This window comes from Chrysemys picta, chromosome 3 (genome assembly GCF_011386835.1).
Source record: "Chrysemys picta bellii isolate R12L10 chromosome 3, ASM1138683v2, whole genome shotgun sequence".
NCBI lineage: Eukaryota > Metazoa > Chordata > Testudines > Emydidae > Chrysemys > Chrysemys picta.
The window spans coordinates 177,720,354-177,747,486 of record NC_088793.1 but is presented as its reverse complement, the minus strand read 5'-3'; the positions used below and the strand labels follow the sequence as shown (position 1 = coordinate 177,747,486).

At 45.2% G+C, this 27,133-nt stretch overlaps 1 protein-coding gene across 12 annotated transcripts in view; it reads left to right on the top strand.

Annotated features, from left to right (window-relative positions):
- Nucleotides 1–26,606, top strand: part of ACYP2 (acylphosphatase 2) — a 219,599-nt gene extending 192,993 nt beyond the window's left edge. For all 12 annotated transcript variants that reach the window (XR_010600233.1, XR_010600232.1, XM_065590700.1 and 9 more), the window contains one exon: nucleotides 25,936–26,606. Coding sequence is in view for 8 of the 12 variants with exons in the window: in XM_065590700.1 (XP_065446772.1) it covers nucleotides 25,936–26,050 (115 nt within the window). In the remaining 4 variants the exon portion in view is untranslated. The remainder of the gene's footprint in view (nucleotides 1–25,935) is intronic.
- The last annotated feature ends 527 nt before the right edge of the window (nucleotides 26,607–27,133 follow it).

The window sequence follows — 27,133 nt, the reverse complement described above, 5'->3', positions numbered from 1 at the left end:
GAAGAGATCCTGGTTGTCGGGGAAATCAGCGTTGAAAGCGCTGTCGACTGCCTCGTCCTCCTCATCTCCTTCCTCATCTTCCCTGTCCGCGAACCGCTCCGAGGAAGCAGCCGTTGACAATACCCCATCGTCAGAGTCCACGGACAGTGGTGGGGTAGTGGTGGCGGCCGCATCTAGAATGGAATCCAGTGCCTCGTAGAAACGGCATGGCTGGGGCTGGGAACCGGAGCATCCGTTTGACTCTTTGGTCTTCTGGTACACTTGTCTCAGCTCCTTGATTTTCACATGGCACTGCGTTGCATCCCGGCTGTATCCTCTCTCCGTCATGGCTTTTGAGATCTTCTCGTAGATCTTTGCATTCCGTCTTTTCGATCGCAGCTCCGAAAGCACGGACTCATCGCCCCACACAGTAATCAGATCCAAGACTTCCTGATCAGTCCATGCTGGGGCCCTCTTTCTATTCTGTGATTGTATGGTCACTTCTGCTGGAGAGCTCTGCATCGTTGCCAGTGCTGCTGAGCTCGCCACGATGTCCAAACAGGAAACGAGATTCAAACTGGCCAGACAGGAAAAGGAATTCAGATTTTCCCGGGGCTTTTCCTGTGTGGCTGGTCAGAGCATCCGAGCTCAGACTGCTGTCCAGAGCATCAACAGAGTGGTGCACTGTGGGATAGCTCCCGGAGCTATTAGCTTTGAATTCCGTCCACACTAACCCTAATTTGACTTGGCCATGTCGAATTTAGCACTACTCCCCTTGTCGGGGAGGATTACAGAAATCGATTTAAAGAGACCTCTATGTCAAAATAAATAGCTTCGTTGTGTGGACGGGTGCAGGGTTAATTCGAATTAACGCTGCTAAATTCTACATCACCTCCTAGTGTAGACCAGGCCTAAGTGTTTCAAGTTGGTCTAGAACTGTTCTCATCAAAACATATTCCTCTGATGGTTATGAGATGTCATAACTTTTCCCCAAAATGATTGGTTTAATTTTATTCTCCTGATTTCTAATTTTTTGCACACACAAAAAAAAAGTTGTATTCTCTCTGTATATATATTCTAGAAAACAGACACGCAAAATCTTCCCACCAGAGTATATTACAGTGCATCTCCCTGAGAGGTTTTATTCCATAAAATCCCGTCAATCTTAAATACTTGCTTTTAGACTAATAACAATGGAACTCTTGGTGATGGCAGCACTAAGTAACTGAAAACTTATTTTGAAATTAGCTATTCCAAATTGTCTTATTCCTTTACTTCCTTGAGAAACTGGTAACTTTGTGGATATGTTTCAAATTTCATCTCAAGATAAATGCCAGCAGAGTTTAAAATCATATTATAGCAAGCACTAGCCACAAAGAGCCACATTCCTCTCTCCCCAACCCCCCACAAAAACAACATTGCATGCATGGAAGGCTCTAAATACAGCAGACCTGCTGTGATTCAGCTATGCAGGAAGGGCACACAGCACAAGGGGCATTCACAGGCCAGAGCTGTTACTTCATGTCAGCACAAAAGTGGTGGAGTGCAGCTCTGGGAACCCGACCAGTTGCTCTATAGCTATGCAAATTTGCTAGCCAAAAAAAAAAATACTGAATGAAGGAGGCCCAGCTCTTGTAGCAGAGTGGTTCTGTTGGTTCTCCATGACATGTTCTGGGGAGATGGGGAATGATTCCAGCTCCCTGACTTACACCTTTGTGAAGGCCCATTTACTCAAGTTTTCTGAAAAGATCCAAAATTTGTCTCAAAATACCAAGCCAAACAAGAGCTCTGCTCCACAACTTGTAATCCTCAGGAGTTTATGAACTAACACAGTGAACCACAATACTGGTCCATATTTGTATTTATTAACGTGACTGGTAGATTAGGCCCAAAATGTAGGTTTTATAAAACATTTTATTACAAATGTTTATTCATAACTTTAAAAAAAAATCAGTGAAAACAGCTTTAAAAAAATAATGAAATGATTCCTAGCATTGTTTGTAAGTCCATGGCACTTACATAGTGCTTTACATTTTCAGTTTCAAAGTCAGTACAAATATTAACTACTTAATCACAGCAGCAGTGTGAAGCTGGTTAGAAACTGATTTTACTGACCAAGATGAGTGAAATTTGGAAAAGGAAACAAATGGCATAAGTTATGAAAAACAAATGAGATTTTTGGCAGCCAAGTGAAGCTTCAGGGAAGGGGAATAGTTAAGGCCAAAATGTGTGTAAAATGTGTGGGGATTGGTATAAGTTTATATTTACTTCACCAGTAATTGTACTTTTAAAAAAATCAAGGATAAATAGCCATCAAACTAGAAACCTATACATTAAGGAAAAAAAAGATAGTTATACTTTTCACTTAGGCCTTGGCTACACTTACCCGGTAGTTCGGCGGCGAGCGATCGAACTTCTGGGTTCGACTTATCGCGTCTAGTCTGGACGCGATAAGTCGAACCCGGAAGTGCTCGCCGTCGACTGCGGTACTCCAGCTCGGCGAGAGGAGTACCGCGGAGTCGACAGGGGAGCCTCCCTGCCGAGTGTGGACCAAGGTAAGTTCGAACTAAGGTACTTCGAACTTCAGCTACATTATTCACGTAGCTGAAGTTCCGTACCTTAGTTCGAATTAGGGGGTTAGTGTAGACCTGGCCTTACTGTAGTAGTATTATCCATTATCACTGAAATACATAAATTATACTTGGCATTGCTTGAGCAATTTTCCACAGGAAAAACTAACAGTTTATAAATGTTTAATTACACCCATAAGCAAAGAAGAAAGCTGATTTCACCTGATTTTTACTGCTCATTTAAAAAATTTGTCTCTAAATAATATTTTACTAGAAGATTGGAGCCTAAATTGTTAGGGCCTATTCATGTTTCTGCCAAAAATGAAGTGGAAACCAACCAAAAGAAATTATTTTGATTAGTAAACCTTGTGAGAAATTCAGGTTCTGCTTACCCACAGTTTACACATGTAGTTCAAGCCCTCCCCAAGACAGGTAGCTTCACAGTCAGTGTATTGGAACCTTGAAACAACATATTCAAATCCCAGCAGAATGAATGGAACCCTCTGTCCTATTGATTGTATACCATGCAGTTTAATGTGTGTGGGTGTTTTTTATAATTTTGGATAAGACCATAAAAACAGAGACTTTTGTGGACATAAAAGATTCAATGGTATTTCTTTTAAGAGTAGGCGTTTTCCCTACTCTTAAAAGAACAGTTACCATCACGAAAGTCCCAGAGGCTGCTGTAGAAATAAGTCATAACTTGAAAAATTAATAACTTCTGGGAATTAAGGGGGAAATTTCCTGCTCTGGACTTGGAGAATACAGAATGGTTGGGGCCTTTTTTCAGTTTGCCTTGGGAATCATTACTTGCTCATATACAGAGATCTCTGATCCCCACATGTCTCTCCATTGACTTAGAGTTTGTTTCATATAGCAGTGACTTCTGGATATTAACCCCATCAGTCCCAACAAACACAGTCTAGCTTCTCTGAGCAAAAACCAAACACAAAAAACCTGTAAGCCTGCCTGTATCGAGCAGAAATCAGAGCTTTCGTTGCTTCCTGTTTGGAAGGTGGACCAGCCGTTTTAGTCCATCCCTAAACCTCATGCAGAATAGCCTAGAGGAGAATGGTGCCCAGTTCTAGGACCAGCATGTTATTGTGTTGGTTCAATACTACAATCACTTGTTGTCTGCAAACATTAATGTGCTGGCTCCTAAACACCCCTCCTCCACATCACCTCACAGACCACCGTGGCTCACTGATGAGCTATGTCAGATGAAGTGTGAAGGCAAGAGATTAAAATGCTACTGGTACAAGCCATGATCGACTCAGTAATACAAATAGGTGATACTATAAATATGAGATAAGAATCATGTAAAAAACAGTACTGGGCCACTCAGGACTTTCTAGCGGCTGTTGACTTACTGACTGTGGGGGATCAGTGCTAATGAGGCCAATTCAATCAAGGTGACCCCCCACACTTGGTAAGGCAACTCCCATCTTTTCATGTGCTGTAATATATATACTGCTTATTGTATTTTTCACTCCATGCATCTGATGAAATGGGTTTTAGCCCACAAAAGCTTATGCCCAAATATATTTGTTAGTCTCTAAGGTGCCACAAGGACTCCTCGTTGTTTGTGCTGATACAGACTAACACGGCTACCACTCTGAAACCATTCAAAATGAAGTGGCCAGTTAACACCTCTCCATTTATAGAAGGAGAAGGAGGGGGAAAACAAATGAGGGGTGGTGGTTAGTGGGTTATAGATTGTCGTAATAAATCATTAATCCGGTGTCTCTGTTCAGTCCATGATTTTTAGTTTCTGGCAAAGTTTTGAATTTAAGCTCCCAGGCTCAGCTTTTGAAGGTTTTTGTGTTTGAGGATGGTTTCTGTGAGTCCCGATATTCCTTCAGTAAGAGTGCTGTGGCCAGATATGATGGGTCAGCCTGGGTTCCCTTGTTTGTATATCTTGGGAAGCATGTAGAAGGTCCCTGGGGTGGGTTTGTAGGGAATGAGGTTATAGAGTTTCTCTTGAAGTTGTTTGGGGAAGGATTTGATGATATCCTTATATTCGTGGGGAAATTGTGGTGTGGGGTGTTCTTTGAGTTCTTCATAGTAGGTGGTGTCAGAAAGTTGTCAGTCGGCCTCATTAATGGAGTCCTCATGGTTGAGTACTACGAGGGCGCCTTCCTTGTCTGTTGGTTTAATCACTGTGTGGTGGTTGGATTTCAGGGACTGTATAGCTGACCTCTTGGAGGTGGAGAGATTGTGGTGGGTGTGATGTTTGTTAAGGATTTCACAGTAAAAAATTTTCCTGAAGCAATCAATGTGATGATCAAGAGTGTGGGGTGTCCAGTCAGATGATTTATTTTTCTGTCGATGGGGACATGATAAATGTGGGTGCTGTCATCATTGGTGTGAAAGAATTGTTTGAGGCTTGAATCTCAATCCCTGACACAAATCTAATCAGATCTAAGGACTGTTATATAGAATATATACTTTGGGTCCAAATGCACCTTTCTTGTATAGACACACAACTGTAATTCACTTCAGTGGAGTTATTGGCTACATGAGAAATGCACAATTCTTACAATAAAGAGCAGAAGAGGATAGGTATAATGTATGGGCACATTAGTTCTTTGCTGCCTCAGTGTTGTAACTGTATTTAAAGAAATATTATATAACTCAATATTAGTTCTGACAATGCTAAGGGTTTTTTTTATCATGCAAAATTCATTTAGGAGTTTGCTGGGGCTGTTTTCCAATGACATCTACTGTGGTGTGCTTTTGTAATAAGTTTTTTTCTGAACAGCTATATCCTCTAATGGAGTATCAATTATTAAAATGTATTCTCTGTGTCAGTTGCTTTGAAATATGGTAAAGGTTGAAGGTTAAACATATAGGCCTTGCCTGGCCAGTGTTTAATCTTTTAATTTAAATAGTAAATCATGTAATGCAAGAGTCAATCAATGGTACATGAAGAAGCCAAACTACAGGAAATTAATTTGCTGCTTATTAAATGGAAACATTTTGAAAGAACAATTGCCACAGATTCTGTTTTCTCTTTCTCTCACTTTGTTGTTGATATTCTGTTATAGCAAATTCTTTGAGTCTGTTTATCTGTAATATATCCATGGTCATAGTACCTAGACACCACAATGTAGTTTTCTTTAAAGATGCCTTGTAAAAGCTAACGCGAATTAATCAGTTTGCCAAGTGATGAGAAAATAAATTAAAAGAATCAAAATATCCAGAGTAAACATTTCAGCATACATTAGCACTAGGGTTACCATAGGTCCGGTTTTTCCTGGACATGTCCGGCTTTTTGGTAATCAAACCCTCGTCCGGGGGGAATTTCCAAAAAGCTGAACATGTCTGGAAAAATACTCCCTGGCTTACGTTAGAGCGGGTGCCGGCGGCTGCTGTGCTCCCTGACTCCTGGGCTCTGTAAGAGCCGAGCTACCCGAGCGCTACCGGCTTCGGGCAGCCCCCATGCCTCTGGACCCTGCGCCGTCAGCCGGGCACTTCCCTTCCCGGGCTCCGGGGGCGCAGGGTCCAGAGGCATGGGGGCTGCCCGAAGCCAGTAGCGCTCAGACAGCTCGGTGCTTACAGAGCCCAGGAGTTCAGGGAGCACAGCAGCCGCCGGAGCCCAGGAGGGGAAGTGCCTGGCTGGGGGCGCAGGGTCCAGAGGCATGGGGGCTGGCCGAAGCCCGAGCGCTACCGGCTTCACAGTGTGCCGGGCAGCCTCCAGACCTTGCGCCCCCAGCTGGGCGCTTCCCCTCCCAGGCTCAAGCTGCGCTGGGGAAGCGCCGGCTGGGGGCGCAGGGTCTGGGGGCTACCCAGCAAACCGTGAAGCCGGTAGCGCTCGGGCAGCCCTTTTCACGTGGCTGGGAGGGAGGAGGGGGAATGCGGGCGCTCAGGGGAGGGGGCGGAGTTAGGGTGGGGCCGGGGGTGGGAAAGGGGCGAGGCCAGGGCCCCGTGGAGTGTCCCCTTTTTTTTATTTTTTAAATATGGTAACCCTAATTAGCACGCATGTGTTTTGTTCTACAAAAATGTCTGTGCATTGCTTTGCATATGTATACCTTTGCATGTGCAAATTAAGTAGTTGGGCTGCCAGCTACCTAATCAGTGCTCTCACATGTGGATGCACAGATAGTGTAATTTGACAGGACAGAGTTTTTGCAGGCACAAAATTGGAGGCTATTTAGAAGTCTGCTGAAATTTTGGTCAATGCAATATTCAAAAATAGAGGGATGGTGAGGGAAAAGTTAAAGCATATAAAATCATTGCAAGGTTTGTGAGTACTAAAAGCTCTCATTCAATCTTGAATTTAAACTGATTCCTACATACAGCTCTGGATTTTTTTTCCCTTCAAAAGTCTCTATTTTACTTTTTATAAGATATTTAGTGCTGTCAGCTGAAAAATAGCCAGGAAAGTAATTGAAGTGGCTGCAAACTTGCCCTTTGGTCTCTACCACTTTTCTTGTGTTTCAGCTCGCCACACTTCACTTGTAATAAAGGGGGACTTTTGAAGAAAAAATATTAAGAATTCCTAGTGCTGTTTGTAGAATTCACTACATTTCAGTTAGAAATGGTTTTTACTTCTTGTATCACAAATGAATCTGTACTTTTCTATGGAAGTCAGACTTGTGGGAATGACATTGGGGATGTGCTGAGCATGCTAATACAGGGCTGGTCCTCCCTTTGCTGACTAATTCAAAAGGTTCATGTAGCTCAAAGAGTCTCATTCCCAAACAAGGAGAAACTGACACATAGTCCTTCAGGCTGAAAAATTCCTGACCTATACTGACTGTAGGGGAAGAGAGTTTCCTGTTTTGATCAGGATGACTCTCCATAACATCAGGGTTGGGGTGGTAGCCTAAACCAGTGGTTTTCAAAGTTTTTTTTTTTTTTTTTTTTTTCCTGGGGATCCAGTTGAAGAAAATTGTTGATGCCCACGACCCAACGGAGCTGGGGATGAGGGATTTGGAGTGTGGGACGGGCTCAGGGCAGGGGCAGAGGGTTGGGGTGTGGGGATGAGATCTGTGGGGTGGGGCTGGGAATGAGGGGTTCAGAGTGTGGGAGGGATCTCTGGGCTGGGGCAGGGAGTTGGGGTGTGGGAGGGGGTCAGGGCTCTGGGCTGGGGATGCAGGCTCTGGGGTGGGGCCAGGGATGAGGGGTTTGGAGTGCAGGATGGGCTCCAGGTTTGGGGGGGCTCAGGCATGGAGCAGGGGATTGGGGCACGGGGTTGGGGCGTGGACTTACCTCCGGTGGCTCCCGGTCAGCAGTGCAGCAGGGATGCAGAGGCAGGCTTCCTGCCTGTCCTCGCACCACGGACCGTGCTGTGCCCTGAAAGCGGCCAGCAGCAGGTCTGGTTCCTAGGTGGAGACGCGCAAGCGGTTCCATGTGGCTCTTGCCTGCAGACACCGCTCCCCCCCCCAGCTCCCATTGACTCCCTCGGGACGGAGACAGCATGCGGAGCCTTGTGGCCCTCCTGCCTAGAAGCTGGACCCGCTGCTGGCCGCTTCCGGGGTGCAGCGCGGTGTCGGAAGAGGTAGGCACTAGCCTGCCTTAGCTGGGCAGCACCGCCAACGGGACTTTGAATGTCCCGGTCAGTGGTGCTGATCAGAGCTGCTAGGGTCCCTGGGTCCTGAGCAAGGCGACCCAGTGCCTTACATACTGCAACCCAGTACTGGGTTGTGACTTGAACTTTGAAAAACACTGGCCTAAACCACTGCTTGTCAGGGACACGAGCCTCGATGCCAAATGTCCTGGGTCAGCGTTTGCTGGTTGGAGAGCCCCTACTTCCAACTACAATTGAAAAGATGTCTGTGGTGAGGATCTATTTCCTTCTCAAACTGGAGAAATGGTCTGACGTAAATAGAATGAAATTCAATAAGGACAAATGCAAAGTACTCCATTTAGGAAGGAACAATCAGTTGCACACATACAAAATGGGAAATGACTGCCTAGGAAAGAATACTGCGGAAAGCGTTCTGGGGGCCATAGTGGACCATAAGCCAAATATGAGTAAACAGTGTAACACTGTTGCAAAAAAAAGCGAACATCATTCTGGGATGTATTTGCAGGAGTGTTGTAAGTAAGACACAAGAAGTAATTCTTCCGCTCTACTCCATACTGATTAGGCCTCAAATGGAGTATTGTGTCCAGTTCTGGGTGCCACATTTCAGGAAAGACATGGACAAATTGAAGAAAGTCCAGAGAAGAGCAACAAAAATAATTAAAGGTCTAGAAAACATGACCATTGAGGGGAAATTGAAAAAATTGGGTTTGTTTAGTCTGGAGAAGAGAAGACTGAGAGGGGACCTGTTTTCAAGTACATAAAAGGTTATTACAAGGAGGAGGGAGAAAAATTGTTGTTCTTAACCTCTGAGGATAGGACAAGAAGCAATGGGCTTAAGTTGCAGCAAGGGAGGTTTAGGTTGGACATTATAAAAAACTTCCTAACTGTCAGGGTGGTTAAGCACTGGAATAAATTGCCTAGGGAGGTGGTGGAATTGCCATCATTGGAGATTTTTAAGAGTAGGTTAGACAAACACCTGTCAGGAATGGTCTAGATCAGGGGTTTTTAAACTGGGGGTCGGGACCCCTCAGGGGGTCGTGAGGTTATTACATGGGGGATCGTGAGCTGTCAGCCTCCACCCCAAAGCCCGTTTTGCCTCCAGCATTTATAATGGTGTTAAATATATAAAATTTATAAGGGGGGTCCCACTCAGAGGCTTGCTATGTGAAAGGGGTCACCAGTACAAAAGTTTGAGAACCAGTAGTCTAGATAATACTTAGTCCTGCTGTGAGTGCAGGGGACTGGACTTGATGACGTCTTAAGGTCCCTTCCAGTCCTATGATTCTCTCCTTCCCCCGTCCCCACATAGTTTTAATCCACCCATAAGATGGTAGTAACTCCCACTGGGCCACATTGCACTAGCAGGTTTGGAGAGGAACCAGCGAAGAGAGCTGCAATGTCGAGGAGGGAGGCAGCTCATTTACTGGGGTGTGGCACCACAAATGCTTATTGCTGAGTTTTTTAGTGTGTACTTCTTGGCCTTGTGCAGTTGATCAATTACTCCCCTAGAGAGATCATCTCATTGTGCAGCTAGTATATAGAGCCTCCCTGGCCTGGAAGACAGTGGCTAATTTCATCTGGCTAAAGCCCTAAGAGACAAATCTTGCAGGCACACAAGCTTCCAATGAAGTATAAATTCCATATTTACCGCATTGGCACAAGGATAAACAACATAACAGGAGGAATCCTCATCCTTGCTGCTGTCCATAAATGCCACGTAAAAGAGCCGGAGCAGCATAAAGGGGCCATAAAAGCCCTGGTTCCGGCTGGGGAGAATTCTCCCTGTTGTGGAGGACTCCTCCTAAGCCAGATGTCTCAGGGGTGGGGCGCAGCAGACAATTCTGAGGGAATTCTGGGCAGTGCTGCAGCTCATAGGATAGCCCTAGGAAGGGCTGTCTAAGTTACGTAGGGGGCCTCTCCAGCCACAAAAGCAGCCCAGTTTCAGGAGAGTGGAAATGTGGCTTAGCCCCCGCCACTACCTGGGCTGTGAGTTCTGTGCTGAGCTTCTAAATTAAATAACTATGCCATCTACACATTTTGCCACCTCATTGTTCATCTCTTTTTCCATACTATTGATAAATATATTAGCCCAAGTCCTAGTACAGAACATTTGGACACCACACAATTAACCTCTTACAATGCTGAAAATTGATTATTAATTCCTATTGTTGTATGCAGTGTAGTTGTAGCCATGTCAGTTCCAGACAGACAAGGTGGGTGACATAATATTTTTTATTGGACCAACTTCTGTTGGTGAGAGCGATATGCTTTCAAGCTACACAGAGCTCTTCTTCAGAGCTGTGCTGGTTTGTTCCTTATTGTACCACATTTACCTAGGTGCTTTAAAATTCTGTTTTTAACTATTATTTCAACAAGTCTGTTTGGGAGTGAAGTAAGGCACACATATTTGTAGTTGCTAGGACCAATCTTACAGTATTTCCTGCCTAGTAAAGTAGATGATTTACTTCCTTGGTGCCATTTGATATTCATTTTAAGCAGAATTCCCCATCTGAATCAGTGAATAATTGCTGGTTCAGAATGGCCCTCCACATGGATTGTTTTGAAAATGCCTATAATGGGGGATTTGGCCAACTTATTTTTCCTTGACTAAATTAGTCGTAGGGATCTTAATTATGTGATTGTTGGTTAGAAATAATTGCACTTCACTCTTTGCACAAGTTCTGTAATATGCACAACTATGCACATTACATTTGCTTTAAACACACCCACTTTTTAATGTTCTTTGACATGTGCTAATCAATCAGCATCCAGATGTCAGAGGTCTCTTTTCTTTTCCTACGGTTTGGATTGGTACAGTAGCTAATGGCATAAAAACTCCTCATTCAAACACCTTTCTGTCTTTTGTGATTTAATAGGCTCAATGTGAAAAATAATTTTTAATCAGACTTCATGAAATGACAATATAGCCTGTGACAAAGTCTGGCTGGACAGCTGTAAGACAGTGGGTGGCCAGCCTCTTATTAGCCCTAGAATGATAAAATCCCTTTTCCCTTGAAGCTAAGAAGGGGCTACCTCGGGTCAACTAGGGACACTTGAGTCCAATTAAGGGCTGCCTGAGCTCTTTCAAAACTCCTCCTCCAGTGAGAGGGAGGAGAGACAAGCTGCTGTAGGGCTAGTGGCAGCAGGGAGAGAGGCTGCCCGAGGGTGAATGGCTGCTCTCCTCCCTACAGGGAAAGCTACATAAACTGACTGCCTGAGTAGGGGAAGGACTGACACCCAGGGCCAATAACAAAGCCAAACACCCTCAGAGTGTGAGGAGGGGGAGGGAGAAAAAGGTATTCCTCTTTGTTTTGTGTTGGAACTAGTTCCTTTTTCTGTTTGGCGGAGGGGTGCTCCTTGGGCCTGCCCAGAAATTGTTGGGAAATAAACCCCCAAGTGGGAGAATAAACACTGTCCAGAGTGGGGCTGACTTATTCCAGGCCCCCAGCATCAGAGGGGGGAAGCCAAACCCCTTTTTCAGTCTGCACTATGGGCCTAAGTCTTACCTTGAGTTAGCAAATGTGCTAGAAGGGGAAGGGGCACAGGAAGTAGGGTGACCAGGTGTCCAGTTTTTGACCGGAACACCCAGTTGAAAAGGGCCCCTGACGGCTCTGCTGAGCACCGCCAACTGTTAAAAGTCCAGTCAGCGGTGCTGTGACGCTAAGGCAGGCTAGTCCCTACCTGTCCTGGCTGCAGGGCTGGCTCCAAGCACCAGCGGAGGAAGCATGTGCCTGGGGCGGCACGTGGTAAGGGGCGGCATTCCGTCCATTCTTGGGGCAGCACAGTCTGGGTGGCTTTTTTTTTTTTTTTGCTTGGGGCGGCAAAAATGGTAGAGCTGGCCCTGCCTGACTGGCACCGCACTGTGCCCCAGAAGCAGCCAGCAGGTCTGCGTCCTAGGCGGGGGGGCCACGGGGGCTCCGTGCACTCCCCCAACTCCAAGCACCAGCCAATGGAAGTGGGGGGTGGGCGGTGTCTGCAGGCAAGAGCGGTGCGTGGAGCCTCTTGGCCCCCACACCTAGGACCTAGACCTGCTGGCTGTTTCTGGGGCACACACAGTTAAGCCCACACCCCAACCCCGTGCCCCAACCCCCTGTCCTAGCTCTGAGCCCCTCCCCCCAAACCTGCAGCCCTCTCCTGAACCTCAAACCCCTCATCTCCGGCCCCAGCGAAGAGTCCTCACCCCCCTGCACCCAACCCCTGCCCCAGCCCAGAACCCCCTCCCACATCCTGAACCTCTCAGCCCCAGCCCAGAGCCCTCAGCCTCCCAAATTCCCTGCCTCAAGTCACAGCCCCCTCCCACACTCCAAATCCCTCATCCCCAGCCTTGAGCCCCCTCATGTACCCCAAACTCCTCATCCCCAGCCCAGGGCCCTCAACCCCCTGCCTCAACCTACAGCCCCCTCCTGCACTCCGAATCCCTCGGCCCCACCCCCTAGCCTGCAGCCCCCTCCTGCACCCTAAACTCCTCATCCCCAGCCCCACTCCAGAGCCCGCATCCCCAGCCCAGAGCCCATACCCCCCCTGCACCCCAACCCACAACCCTCTCCTGCACCCTGAATCCCTTGGCCCCACCCCCCAGCCTGGAACCCCCTTCTGACCCCAAGCCCCTCATCCCCAGCCCCACCCCAGAGCCCACACCTCCAGCCGGAGCCCCCTCCTGCACCATGAACCCCTCATTTCTGGCCTGACCCCGGAGCCCACACTGCCAGTTAGAGCCCTCACCCACACTCCAACCCCCTGTCCCAGCCCAGTGAAAGTGAGTGAGGGTGGGGGAGACGGAGCCACTGAGGGAGGGAGAATGTAATGAGTGTGGGGCGGGGCCTCAGGAAAGGGGTGGGGCTAGGGTGTTCAGTTTTGTGTGACTAGAAAGTTGGCAACCCTAACAGGAAGCCTCTTTCTCCTGATAGCCCCAATAGTGTACCCTTACAGCACGAGGGCATGAAGCACTATTAGGGTCTGATTCTCGGTTGCCCGATGCCTCATGTAGTCATTTAGACCAGAGCAACATGGGACACTACCATTCTCAATGTACTCTTGTGGTAATGAATTTCACAGATTTACTATGTGTTGTGTAAAAACATCACTTTAACACTACCTAATTTTCTGCAAACGTAGCTTGCTTTTTAAGATCTCAGTGAGATCTGTGAAACAAGACAAATTTGAAGTTTGTTGCTGAAGCTGTTTAAGCGGAGCAAAATCTCTGACGAGAACATATGGGGAAAATGCTTTTTTCTGCTCACATATCAAAAACAGATCAACCAATTTTGTTCAGACTTTGCAAAAATAACATTTAGGCAGTGTGTGAAACAGAGATCTGCAGTGGATATCAGAACAGAGCAAGTTGTTCTTAGGTTTAAAGTTCCTTCTAGCTGAGAAATTGCTCCCTTTTGATTGAGAATTAACAATAGGTATGGTCTTTCAATATGGGTCAAATGTGTCTGAAGCAGGTTTCTAAGGATGTGTCTACACTACCTGCTGGATCGGCGGGCAGTGATCGATCCAGCAGGGATCGATTTATCGTGTCTAGTCTAGATGCAATAAATCGACCCCCGAGCCCTCTCCCATCAACTCCAGCGCGGCAAGAGGTGCAGGAAGAGTTGACGGGGGAGTGGCAGCAGTCGACTCACCGTGGTGAAGACACCATGGTAAGTCGATCTAAGTACGTCGACTTCAGCTACATCATTCACGTTATAAGCTGAAGTTGCGTAACTTAGATCAATCCCCTGCCCTCCCCGAATGTGTATGTAATGTGAATGGATGCAGCTCCATTGAAACCAACAAAGCTATGCTAATTTACACCAGTAGAAAATTTGGCTCAGTATTCGTAACATATACAGTATGTGATGAGCGCATAGAAGTCATTTTCCCCATAACATTATAAATAGATATCTGACATCTAAATAGATGTGTATAATCTTGCTGTTTATTCAGTACTCTCAGGATGTCACACCTAATTTATATCCTTTCCATGTCAAAGACTCCTCATTTGCCCTTGTTGTTGACATTACTTTCAAATTGTACCTCAAAGAAATTCCTCACTGGATAGTCTATAGAGACGTGCCAACCCTAACTGCAGTAGGATCTGACTGAACCCCCAACCCCATCTCCTGATGAGAGCATACTTCAGTTTCCACGCCCACCCAGTTCTTGGCCTCTCTCCTTGGACTGTCAATTGGTCTAAGTTTTGGTTGTATTTTTTGTTTTCCTTTCACTCACTAAGCTGACCTAGTGCCAGACTTGTGACTCTGCTTTGTAGTGGTGTCTGATGTGGTCATCCTGATAAAATGTGTCAAAATTGTATTTCACCTCCAGGGAATAATGCACTTTCTATCACTTTCTCTCTCTCTCTCTTTCTCTTTCTCTCTCTCTCTCTCTCTCTCTCTGCCACTTCCCCCTCCCTTCTCCATATATACAGTATAATGTGCTTTATGTATGGATAGACATATACACATACACACTTACATAATGCCCTTTGATCCTGACCTAGCATTTTCTGTTTCTAACCATTTTTTTTTTTTTTTACAATACAGTAGGCATGCTAATTTAAAATTACCCTGACCCACTTTCACTGATCGGATGCATCAGTTTCCATGGCAGCAGCAGTAGAGGGAACTTTTACTTTCAAAGGCTCTGTAGACAGATGCATTCTTCTTCAACAGGCTTCAGGTCCACACAGTTTAGAGCACAGTTTTGTAAATCACTTTATAAGGTTGCTAGGCTCAGTGTATTTTGGAGATCCTTGAACCCTGTTCTGCATGCTCTCCTCCTCCAAGCAATTAATAATTCTCCTCAAGTTTTTCTCTTGGGACCCCTCAGCCATTCCAGATTTCTCTAATGCTTTGCATTTGAGAGCCTGTCTTCCCCAGCTTACTTCCCATGAGATGTCCCTGACTGCTTCACTCCCTCCTGCTACTTTCTTCACACCAACACTGGATCCTCTCAGCTTTGTCCCCAGATTCCTCTTTTGTTAGCAGACTCAATATCCTATGCCCCTGAGCCAGGGGAAGAGGGAGGCAGAGGATTCCTCTGAGGCATAGCTTTTGGGGCAGTTCATGTGGGGCCTATATGTCATTTCCCATCCTTAACCCACCACTACTGCTGACCCAGCTGGTATGTGTTATTTGCACTGCGCCTGCCTCCTCTGCTCCGCTTTATATAAAACCTGAAGAATCTGTGGAGGAGGCAGAGGAAATAATGCATGTCAGCTGGCTCAGCAGCATCTTTGGTGTAGTAACAATTCAGCCTCCAGCCGTCTTGCTGCTTTCAGCGTAGGTGATGACTAAAATTTGAAGATGTCTAGGCCCATGAGAAGCACTGTCCTTCTGGCCAGGAAATCGAAATTAGTGCCTTGCAGGCATGGGCAACAGGTGGAGCCCCCAGATCTGATCCTTCTGCCTGCTCTCCCCTGGGCCAGAGCCCCGAGCGCTCCCCCCTCAGCCAGAGGAGCCCCGAGCCCTCCCCCCACCTGCCTGGGGAGCCCTGGGCCAGCCGCAGCCACGCCGCGCTTCCCTTCTCCACCTCTCCCCAACCCCAAGTCACTCAGGAAAACCCACAGCATGACAGCCTCTCTTCCCGAAGAAGAACCTGAGCTTTTGATATGCCCCATGCAGGTTCTGGGGCAGCTGAGCAGGCGGTATGTGTTACTCAGCTTCCTGGGTTCATCAGTAATCTCTCTGGAATCCAGGAGATTACTGATGAACTCAGGAAGCTGAATAGCACATACTGCCTCCTCCGCTGCCCCGGAACCTGCACGGAGCATAATAAAGCAAAAACTTCCCCCACCAAACCTGCAACCAGGTGTCCAGCGGCCAGTGCCAGGGGAGGCAGAGCCTGTCCTGGCCTATTATACCTGTCGCCCATGCTTGCAGGCAAGAATTGTATTTAAAAACCTGATCCTTTCTGACCTAGTTTGAATTGTAGTATAGATGGGGTCAACATCTCTAGCATGTTAACTTTACCAAAAGCAGTTATGCAGATATTTTTGTAAATATTAATACTCAATTTATGTGAAGGTTTCATAACATCTTTTGGTCCTGCCTTATTTTGTATGTGTGCGCACGCACATGCACACATAATGTTCATATTTAAGAAAAAAAAAAAAGCAAACTTATCAGTGTTGTTAACTCTCACTGCTTTATTGTGAGAGTTCCAAAAAAAACTTCTTTTAATCTCCAGGAACTTGGGTTTATTGATGAAATGCGAATCTCCACTCTTATTTAAAATAAAAGTAAGTTTCTAGCCCTGGTGAGTGTGGAGAAGAGCCTGTAAACATGAACCAAGTGCATCCTAAAGACTCAGAAACCAGAAAGTAAAGAAAAAGAACCTCACATTTATTATTTGTAAAGTCTTATTATTTAAAACCAATCTCATGATTTGGGGGCCTGAGTCATGAATTTTGAAAGCTTGAGGTTAGCAATAGTGTTTTCTATTAAGACAACACTATGGGAGTACTTAAATGTTTGAAATGTTGGTTTTCTCTCTCACTCACTTAAAAATACAAGCTTCAAAATGCAATCTCAAATATTCTATCCTTGTTAATTGAAAACAGAGTAAAGTTTAACAGCTCAGTGTTCCCTTTTTCAGATTCTATTTCTCATTCTATGTAAAGTGCATATCTACCTCTTGTTACACTGTTGTGCTAGTAAACAACACTGTAGTTAACATGCATGGGCAGCGGGTACAATAGGCCAGGGAAGGCTAAGCCATGGACCCACTGCTGGACACCTGGGGTACGATGGCCCTGCCCCTTCCCCGAGGCCCCCACTGCCTGCTGCTGCTGCCTGCCTGCTATTGCTCGTTGTGTCCCTCCTCAGCGGGGGCGGGGGAGTGAGGAGGGAACGTGGTGAGCCAGCGGTGGATGGGAGGGTCTGGTGGGGGAGTGAGGTGGCTCAGCTGTGCGCCGGGGCTGGCCCAGCAGCTCAGGGGAGCCGACTGCTTGGCCCGGTGGCTCGGGGTGGTGGTGGCTTGGCCCGGTGTTGCTGGGACTGAAATGGCACTTTCGGGGGTGGGGGGTGCGCCCATCGTGGCTGGGGTGGGCAGGCCGGGGCCCTTCCAGTCGCCATGGGTCCGTTACCATGACAGAGGCAATCACACCTAGGTAGCCCTTTCTAAAGCCTGGAGTCCCCAACCCTTTGTGCTTAGATCACCTTCAAAACCTGGTTCCATTTCATTTCACTGGGGTGACCATATTTCCATACTGAATATGGGACACCTGGTAAAATTACTCATATTCAAGTGAATTCAACAGCAATCCATCAGAACTATGCAATACAAATGTTCCAATTAACATCAAGTTGGCTGAGCCCCTGTTAAAAAGAAATACTGCGTAGTTGGATTCTTTTTATTTACCTTCTTATCTTTAAGGTTCACACGGAGGGAGGACATACACACACACACACACACACACACACACACTCTCTCTCTCTCGTACACACACACTCTCTCTCTCTCTCTCTCGTACACCTCTCTCACACGGGGAGTGGTGATAGACTGACCCGACCCTCCCTGCTCAGTGCTCTCTGCCTTCCAGGCCTGGCTGGGCCACCGGGACGGACCCGCCTCTCCTGGTACCTGGCGCTGCGTCTTCCCGAGGCAACACGTGGAGGGGGGGGTACGTAGGGTCACACGGCCCCCCTCCCCAGATTTCTGCCAGGGTTCACACCAGAATGTGGCCAGCAGCAGCCTTTTGGCACTGTGCAGGAGGGAGGGGACGGGACTCGGGAGCTGCTTCCAGCCAAAGGGGCAGAGTGGTGTGGGGGGAGGGAGAACCTGGCCTGTGTCTTTGCAGAGCTCATCTCTTCTCCCCCACCCCCACGGCTGGAAGCAGCTTTTTCCTTCTTACCCGCACAGTGTCAAAAGGCAGCTAACACCTCCAGGCTGCTGCTGGTCATCGACATAACCCAGCCGCCTTCTGTCCCCTGACTAGAGTGCAGGCAGGAAGGGGCTAAGCCCTAAGGATGCATTGTGCACCAGGGCCCTGGGAACCTGACTCCAGGGGCTTCAGCGAACCTGGCCAGAGAGGTGGCTCAGCAGATGAGGGTGCCTAGGGGACAGGACAGAGCAGCCCCACGCTCCCTGGGGGCAGGATCCAGGGTGGGGGGTAGGGTGAAGAGGGTGCTAAGTCCCTGCCTGGGGGGCTGCTGTGGAGCCCACAGGGTCGGGGTGCAAACAGGCTGGGAATCGCTTTCCCAGCACCACTCCAGAGCTTAGCTGAGGGAAGGAGAGGCTTCCCCGTACCAGCGCTGTGCGGGGCTTTGGCACATGCAGGGCTCGGTTCCTCCTGGCCAGCGCCCTGGGCTGGAGGGTCTTGGGCTTTCCTGGGGCACCGGCACAGCCAGAGGCAGTGGGGGAAGGAAGGAGACTGCCAGCCAGGCTGTTGGTGAGCTCAGCGCTGCGACCAGGAGCTGGTTCTCTGCACAGCGCTGGGAGCGGGATGCGCCCTGTCAGAGGGAATATGGAGGAGCAGCGGGACGAAGGGGCAAAGGGGAGAGGACAGCAAGAGGGGGAGCACATAAAGGGTCAATGGGTGGGCAGCAGAGGCGACGTGTAACCTCACCAGCCACTGCAGCTTGCAGTGTGCAGCCAGAGCTGGCAGGAAATAAGATGGGGGGCGGGGCCCTGCTGGCCGAGAGCTGGCACGCAGCAGGGGCTGCGCTGATTGACCAGCAGGGGGAGCAGCCAGCCCCACGTGCTGCATCTTTGCCCCACCATCAGCCTTGCACACCCACCCCCCTCATTGGCCACTGGACCCCCCCCCCACACACATACACACACTCACCGCTGGTGAGTGGGCTGCTGGCGAGCAGGGATCCGGCCAGCAGCAAGAACCACCAGTACTGATCGGGGATGGAGACAAATACGGGACAATTTGCCTGTTTTTAAGAAAAAGTCAGGATACTTGCAGGAGGGCTTAAGTATGGAACTGTCCCTTTAAAAATGGGACATCTGGTCATCCTACATTTCACAGACTTTTAAATTAATACTTAGGTGGCTTAGGATCCTCCCCACAACCTCAGGGTGAAAAAGAGCTGGGCTCTTTTTAATAGTAAATGATTAAATATTGTAAAAATCAGTCTGGGTATGGAAATGCCTCCATGCTTGTTTCATCATGGGAAAAATGCACTATGTATATATCTGAAATTTGACCTGCCCACAACCTCTCCCACATTTGATAGATTCATTTTCTTTTTAATTGTAAGTGACTATAGGATTCCTGAAAGATGCTAGGCTGCAAGCCCTGGAGAAGCCCTGTGTCCCTGGAGAAAGAACAACACATGCAGCTGAAACTTAAGTGTTCCTCCCTCCTGCAGTGTTCATTGATCACTCAGTGTTTAAAGTGCTTGCAAGAGCTTTGCTTTATTCTATGTCTGGTTCCAGTTGGCTGTGCATGACACTAAAAAGTTCATAGCATGCTGCCCAGACTCTGTGTCTGGAATACACAGCCCTATCAATTTGTTCCAAAATCTCCTCTAATGACACCTCAATCTGGGACAGTTCCTCAGATTTGTCACCTAAAAAGAATGGCTCCGGTTTGGGAATCTCCCTCACATCCTCAGCCATGAAGACCAATGCAAAGAATTCATTTAGTTTCTCTGCAATGACCTTATTATCTTTGAGTGCTCCCATGGGCGGTGGGTATCATAAACTGAGGGAGGCTGTGCCTCTCCAAACAGCCAGGTGTGGAACCGCCTATGCTCTGCCCCCACGTGCCTCCCCCCCAGCCCACGCATCCACTCGGCGCAGCTCCAGTTGGCCTGGACTTGGGCCGCTCCGCCCACCCTCCCTGCACTCCAGAGCTGGGGAGACTGGGGCCATGCTGCCTGCTCTGGGGTTGTGGGGGGAGAGGCTGGGGGTGCTCTGGGGCTGGGGGCACTAGCCTGGGGCATGGGCCGGCCGCTGCGGTGGGGGGACCTCTGGGCTCCGGCAGGGCCACGGAAGGGGCAGGGTCTCAGGAGAAAGGGGTGGGGCTGGGCGCTAACCTCCCCCAGCCGGTGATTCACGCACTGCCCATCAGTGCTCCTTTAGTGTCTTGATCATCTAGGGGCCCCACTGGTTGTTTAGCAGGCTTCCTGCTTCTGGTGTACTTAAAAAAAAATTGCTATTATTTTTTGAGTCTTTGGCTAGCTGTTCTTCAAATTCTTTTTTGGCCTTCCTCATTATATTTTTGCTCTTCACTTGCCATAGTTTATGCTCCTTTCTATTTTCCTCACTAGGATTTAACTTCCATCCTCTTTTCCAGATCACTAATGAATATGTTGAACAGCACAGGCCCCAGTACAGAATCCCACTGTTCCCGTCTCCATTGTGAAAACTCACCATTTATTCCTAATCTTTGTTTCCTATGTTTCAACCAATTACTGATCCATGAGAGGACCTTCCCTCTTATCCCATGGCTACTTAGTTTCCTTAAGAGTCTGTGATGATGGACCTTGTCAAAGGCTTTCTGAAAATCCAAGTACCAGTCAATACAGTGATAACCCTTATCCACATGCTTGTTGACTCCCTCAAAGAATTTGAATAGATTAATGAGGTATGACTTCTCGTGATAAAAGCTGTGTTGAGTCTTCCCCATCAAATCATGATTATCTATATTTCTGATAATTCTGTTCTTTACTATAATTTCAACCAATGTCTCCAGTACTGAAGTTAGGCTCATTTTTAAAATTACATTAATTACCTTCCAGTCATCTGGTATAGAGGCTGATTTCAGTTATAGGTTACATATTACCAACAGTAATTCTGCCATTTTTTATTTGAGTTCCTTCAGAACTCTTGGGTGAATACCATCAGGTCCTTGTGACTTATTACAGCTCAGTTTATCAATTTGTTCTAAAACCTCTTCTATTGACATCAATTTGGGACACAATACATGGTATTTCTACATACATTTCACGTTAGGATGTGACACTGGCTTTCATTTGAGGCCTCATATGACATTCTTGGTGAACCAGAGAGTACATAACACAATCTGGATAGTCCTGTAACCCCCTTGGCAATGGTCATTAAGAGGTTTTTGGGTCACAATGTTCATAACTGGTGATCTTACTGGAATCCACTGAAGCTTTTGGTGACCACATGATCGCTGGCTATGTAGCAGTATTCCTTGGTAAACACATTTTAAATCATTAGTCTTCCATCCTACTAAATGTGATGTGTCCATATCAAGAAAGTTGCTAAAACCAAAGCAGTGTTGATGGAGATGGTTGGTGGGTTTAGCTATGAACAACGTCATTGTGAATCTTGTCCTTTCACTTAATATGGAGCAGCTGACAAAGACGATGAGAATTGTAAACAGCAAGTGGCCACTCCTCAGCCTTCCTCAGCATTCCTGTTTCACTGCCATACAATAAAGGTGGTGTAACCATGGCTCATAGGTCTGCAGCTTCAAAGCAAGCTTGCTGTTATAACGTGCCACAGAGGCCAGTGAAGGGCCTAAAGCATGACGGCAGCTGCTGCTACACAAGTGTCCACATCTTTCAAGCATCCTCCAGCACTCATCTGTGATGCTGCCCTAGTATTTGATAGTTGCCATCTGCTCACTATTCCATCTGGATAGGTTAATACTGAGCTGGTTGTAATCTGGAGTTGGAGACTGTGATAGTAATGACCAGGGACTTAGTTTTATCTGCATTAATAACCAGACCCATGTGCGCTGCTTCTTGCCCAGTCAGACTGGCTATGAGCTCCAGCAATTCACCAAACTTGACAATATACATGTTATCATTTCTCTTTCCATTTTTAAAGTCCCTTTGAAAATATTCCCTCCCCCCATCTTATTCCATTATTCTTGTTACACATTTGCATTACTGTGGGTCTTTCTACAAAGGACTTTGATACTAGTCAAAAGTGTTTTACAAATGAATACATGATATTATACTATGTATTATAGTTACATATAAGGGGTTTGAAGGAGGTCTTAAAAAAATCAAAGATTCTGTACACTTCATATGTCTGACAATTGTAGGGATTCCCAGGATAAGATCCCTAGATTATGGTGAATTTTAATTAAAGCTAGGTGGCTTGGCAAAGGGCTAAAAGAACAAACAGTTATTTTATAAAGAAGAACTAAAGATTGGATTTTGAAATGAAGTATAGCAGATAGGAAGGTCTTACAGAGTCCTCCTCTGGGCACCAAAACCTATGCATTATAAGCACTGGTTCAAAGTAAATTTTTCAAGGTTTATCCAGGGTGGCAGTGTAAAGAAGTTGTGACCACACTGGAGTCACACAAATAACAACCCACATAGCTCCTTGGGAGCAATCTCTTTTGGGTCTAAATGTGTGTAAACGTTTAGTAGAAATTGGATATTAATTTGATCTACAATAAACAGTTATAGACCAAATCAAGACTTTTGTGCTCATAGCCAGTTCCTTCTGAACACACATACTCCTCTCTAGTTCTGTGTGGTATTTTGTAAGGGATCTTTCCCTTTCCACTTAGAAGCACCCTTATAGGAAGGCTCAAGCGAGGCTATCTTGGATGCATGCTTCACTAACCCACCAAGTGCATTCTTACAACTCCTAAACTTATATCCCAAAACACTTGAGGTCTAGGCACATATTTGCTTTCATAACTAAACTTTAGAAATAGAGATTCCTAACTAACCAGGAATCTGTACACTTGCCCTCAAGGATAACGTTTATTTGTCCAGGGCCGGGCCATTAATACAAGCACTGATTTAACCATTTTGGTGGCAGCACTGAATTGTTTCTGCAGCTGTAATACAAGTAATGGAAAACTCATTTCTTGTTCCGTACAGCCAGCAAAGGTCTCTGAGGCACTTTCAGATATTACATTGAATTGTCAGAAATTCGACATAAAAAGATCTCCTATCAGCACTTTTCCCAGGTTCTTGATAGGGCTATAATAAAACGTGGCCTATGTCCCAGGTGTATTTCATGTGTTGGTTCAAGGTCTAAAGCCTTCATGGATTTGTGGTTCTCATGGTGGAGATATCAAGATAAGTCTCAGTGCAAGAATATTTTATTTGTGTAATGCTGAGTGTAACTTTCAGTAAAACTAATCAACAATTTAATTGCTTTAACTCTTCAAATTCATATTGAATTGAATAAAATCTTATATTTTAACAGCTTTGTTAAGTAAACAATTAATTAAGACAGTCTTAGTCATGGATAAAAATGTATGTAAAATGCATTCCTCTTTAGATGCAGTACACAGAAAATGAATTCTACTTTATTGCATTTGCTTTAGTGGATTCTATTATGATCTAGAATCTTGAGAAATAATTTGATCCTTAAGTAAATCTTTGTAGAGCCATTCTAGCAGTAAAACCCAAAGTGATTATTAAATCTCACATCAGTTATTTGCATTATTTTCATGTCTGTAAGTTCCTAAAAAACAGTCAATCCCCTATCTTTATATCCTGTCAGTGCACACACAGTATGTACTGTACTTTGTGGAGCAGAGATATTCATTTTTAGACAAAAAGCACAATACTATACAATGTGTGGCCTGAAGCTCTGGCTAAAGCCAGCTTACACTTTACAGGAGTTTGCTGTAATGGGTACTTTGACGGGTTTCCCCACACACACACCTCCCGGGGTGCTACCTGGAACTGGGGTACCGCTGAGCCCTGTGACCCACCAGCCTGGGCTCCCTCTCACACTGTGCTGCTGTGACAAGCTGCAGAACCGCTCCCGGTCCGACACATTCACCAGCATTCACACAGGCAGGGACACACCCAGCTGCAGTTACATGCAGGCTCTCTGACTAGACATTGCATGAACCAGAAATAAAGAGGCTACAGCCAAGATAACCCAGGTACGCAGCCCCCCACTGGAGTATAAACCCAAAATTATACCATCTTGCACTGTACAGGAAACTGCACAGTATGAGCTCATAGAGTTCATCCTTCCCTCAATGTGGAGATGAAAGGCAACAGGCCCCTGAGCTAAGATTCCCAAGCACTTCACTCCAAACTTACTGGTTTAGATTAAAGCATAAAATAAGTTTATTAATTCCAACAAGATAGATTTTAAGTGATAATAAGTGATATCAAACAGCTCAAAGCAGAGTACCTAGCAAATAAACAAAAAACACAAACTGAACTTAACATACTAGATAGATTGGATATGAATTAGCAGTTTCTCACCCTGACTCCTGGGGTACGAGCAGGCTTGCAGGGTCTGAAGGGACAAGCTGTACTGGTTTACAGCTTGGAATCCCCAGGTTTTTCATATGCAAGCTAGAAATCCCTTTAGTCTGGGTCCAGCACTTTCCCCAGTTCAGTCTTTATTCCTCAGGTGTTTCCAGGAGTCTTCTTGTGTGGGGAGTGAAGAGCAGCAGATGATGTCACCCCCTGCCTTACATAGCTTTAGCATATGCCGGGAATCCTTTGTCCCAAACTCAGTTTGTGGAAAAACACTGACACCCCAAAATGAAGTCCAGAGTCATGTCGCCTGGTCACATGACCTTGTGGAGTCCTAGCAGCCATTACTTACAGGCTGTCTGGAGTACTCCCAGGAAGGCTCACCAGGTGGGGAATAAGCTTTTCCTAAGGCCTATTGTTTTCCCTAATGGCTCATTACCCTGAATAGGCCTTTCCCAACCAGATAGCTAGACTGAAAACATCTTGCCTAGTGAGCATTACTCAAGTGTAACTACATTTGAAATACAGATACATAGTCAATATTCATAACTTCAGCTAGAAAAATGATACATGCATACAAATAGGATAAAAATATTCAGCGAATAACAACATTTTCAATGACCTCTCATGTGACCTGTCTTGCATAAAATGCATCATAATTATGCTATAATCATATTATAAGAATATAATTATGAAGAATATGGGGTGCAGTCTTACAGGTACCTGATAGCAAGGTTAAAAAAAAATAAACAAACAAACAAATAAAAATACTTTAACATATTTTATTCTCTCAAATAAATAAGAAAAATTAAACCCTTAGGAAGTTTGTGTTGATAAATCATTGCAGATCCATTTACCGTGAGTGATGCTGAGAAGGATGATAAGTTAGAAAAACTTTTCTGCACCAGATTTGTAGAGTGTATTGTGAAAATAGCAAATTGGAAAGGTTTGCTAATTCTTATCTGGAACAAAGTATTAACTAAAGGCCAGATTCTGCCACTCTTACTCACACTGAATAGTACGTTACTCCAGGAGTAGTCCTATTAATTTCAGTGTCATGTGGAGGAAAAACAATGTGTTTATGTAATTAAAGACTGTTTATTATGCACATGCATGCAAGGACAGAATTAATGTTGCGCAGACAGCCTAAATTCTGGCATTTCCTAACTTTTTAATACTTGACTTGCAAACTCAATAACGTTCTCTTAATGTAGTTTGTATGCTGTTTGATTTAAGGTTTCTCTGGCCCCCTCAAACATTCCGGGGTATTATAATCCTTTCTTGTTACTGTTTTTTTAGTGTATATAGTGCTCGGGTCGGGTGCTTGCAATGAGTATTCTATTAACTTTGTAAACACACACTATTATAATGAATGACATAATTAAAGTAGGTAAAACTGAGTATTCATTTTAATAATGCACCCTTAAGGAGCCTACTTCAACTAAAATTTTGATCAGAGTCCAGATTTAATTGTATGTAATATTCACAATGTAACACAATGTATTTTGAAACACTGACAATTTTATTTACTATTTAAATAGTTTTATCTTGCTTGTAAAGAGAAAAGGGGAAAAACAGCTGAGGGAGATAACAACATATTTGGAAACCATTTATCAGGACTAATTTCCTCATTGAAAAGCTGAGCTTCATAAGCTCTTTAAGTAGAAAACACGACAGAAGAGCAAATGCCACACATGCGGTTCATTTTATTCTAACATGCTTTTATTTTTATTTTATTTTTCAGGAAGGCCTGGCTGAGTAAAGTTGGAAGTCCCAGTTCTCGCATAGACCGAACCAACTTTTTTAATGAGAAGGAAATCTCCAAGCTTGATTTCTCAGGATTTAGCACTAGATACTAATGGAGGAAGAAATCTTTAAGCACAAAATTATAATGCTTCAGCTGCATAGTAATTTCTGTGCCTCCATAAAATAGCATGACAGCACTTTTTTTGATGTCTGCTTCATACTAAAGTATAAAAATACCCCTTTTACATAATGTAGGACTGTCAGTTACTGTATTAGAAATTTCATAATGTAAATCTTTACCAACATTGCCAATTTATATATAATTTACTTAGAAGGAAGTATAAAAAATCAATAAAAATATACAACTGCAAAATCAGCAAATACTAGTGCACAGTGAGATTTGTAAGACATGATCATACAGAATCTAGTCTTTGCCCAATAAAATATGATTTATATATATTTAAAAACAAACAAATAGAAAACAACTTAAATTTCACTGTGACATAATTAAAAATGTTTAAATACTTTAAGTAATCTTTAAACAGGATCACAGCAATGTTCAGTAGTATACTCTATATGCTATGAATTGTAAAGTTCTCTTGCATTATTTGTAATAATTAGTTGATGCTGTAGCAAGTGTTCTAAAATAAATGTGTTTTACCTCTAAAACATATCCAGTCAAGTCTGATTAAAAACTTTCCATAATGATGTCTGGGTAGCTCAGGATATGGGATATAGAGATATATAGTCTTTCATAGATCTTTTGTCCAATCCCAGCCAGGATCAGTATTGACTAAGTTACTTCCATCTGATTTCTTTATGGTGACCTATATGATATGAGTTGATGGCTTTAGTCTCATAGCTAATGGCCAAGTATTTGCATCACAAAAATCACCACTAACTAGGGTTATCACTTAAGACCTGATCCTGCAGAGACTTAACCAAGTACATCATATTGAGCACCGGTAGTCCCACTGAAGTTAATGCTCATATGCTTAAAGTTAAGCACTTGGATAAGTCTTTGTAGGACTGATGCCTAATTCTCATCTTTTTGGGTATTTAAGGCAAAGAGGCCAAGAAATACATTGTTACAGAGGCTGAACTCTCCTTAATCCTAGATATGGTCCTTCCAAATCAGGAGTAAAGCATACTGGCAGGCTTTGTGTGGAGATTTACACTGCCATCTCCACTGGCTG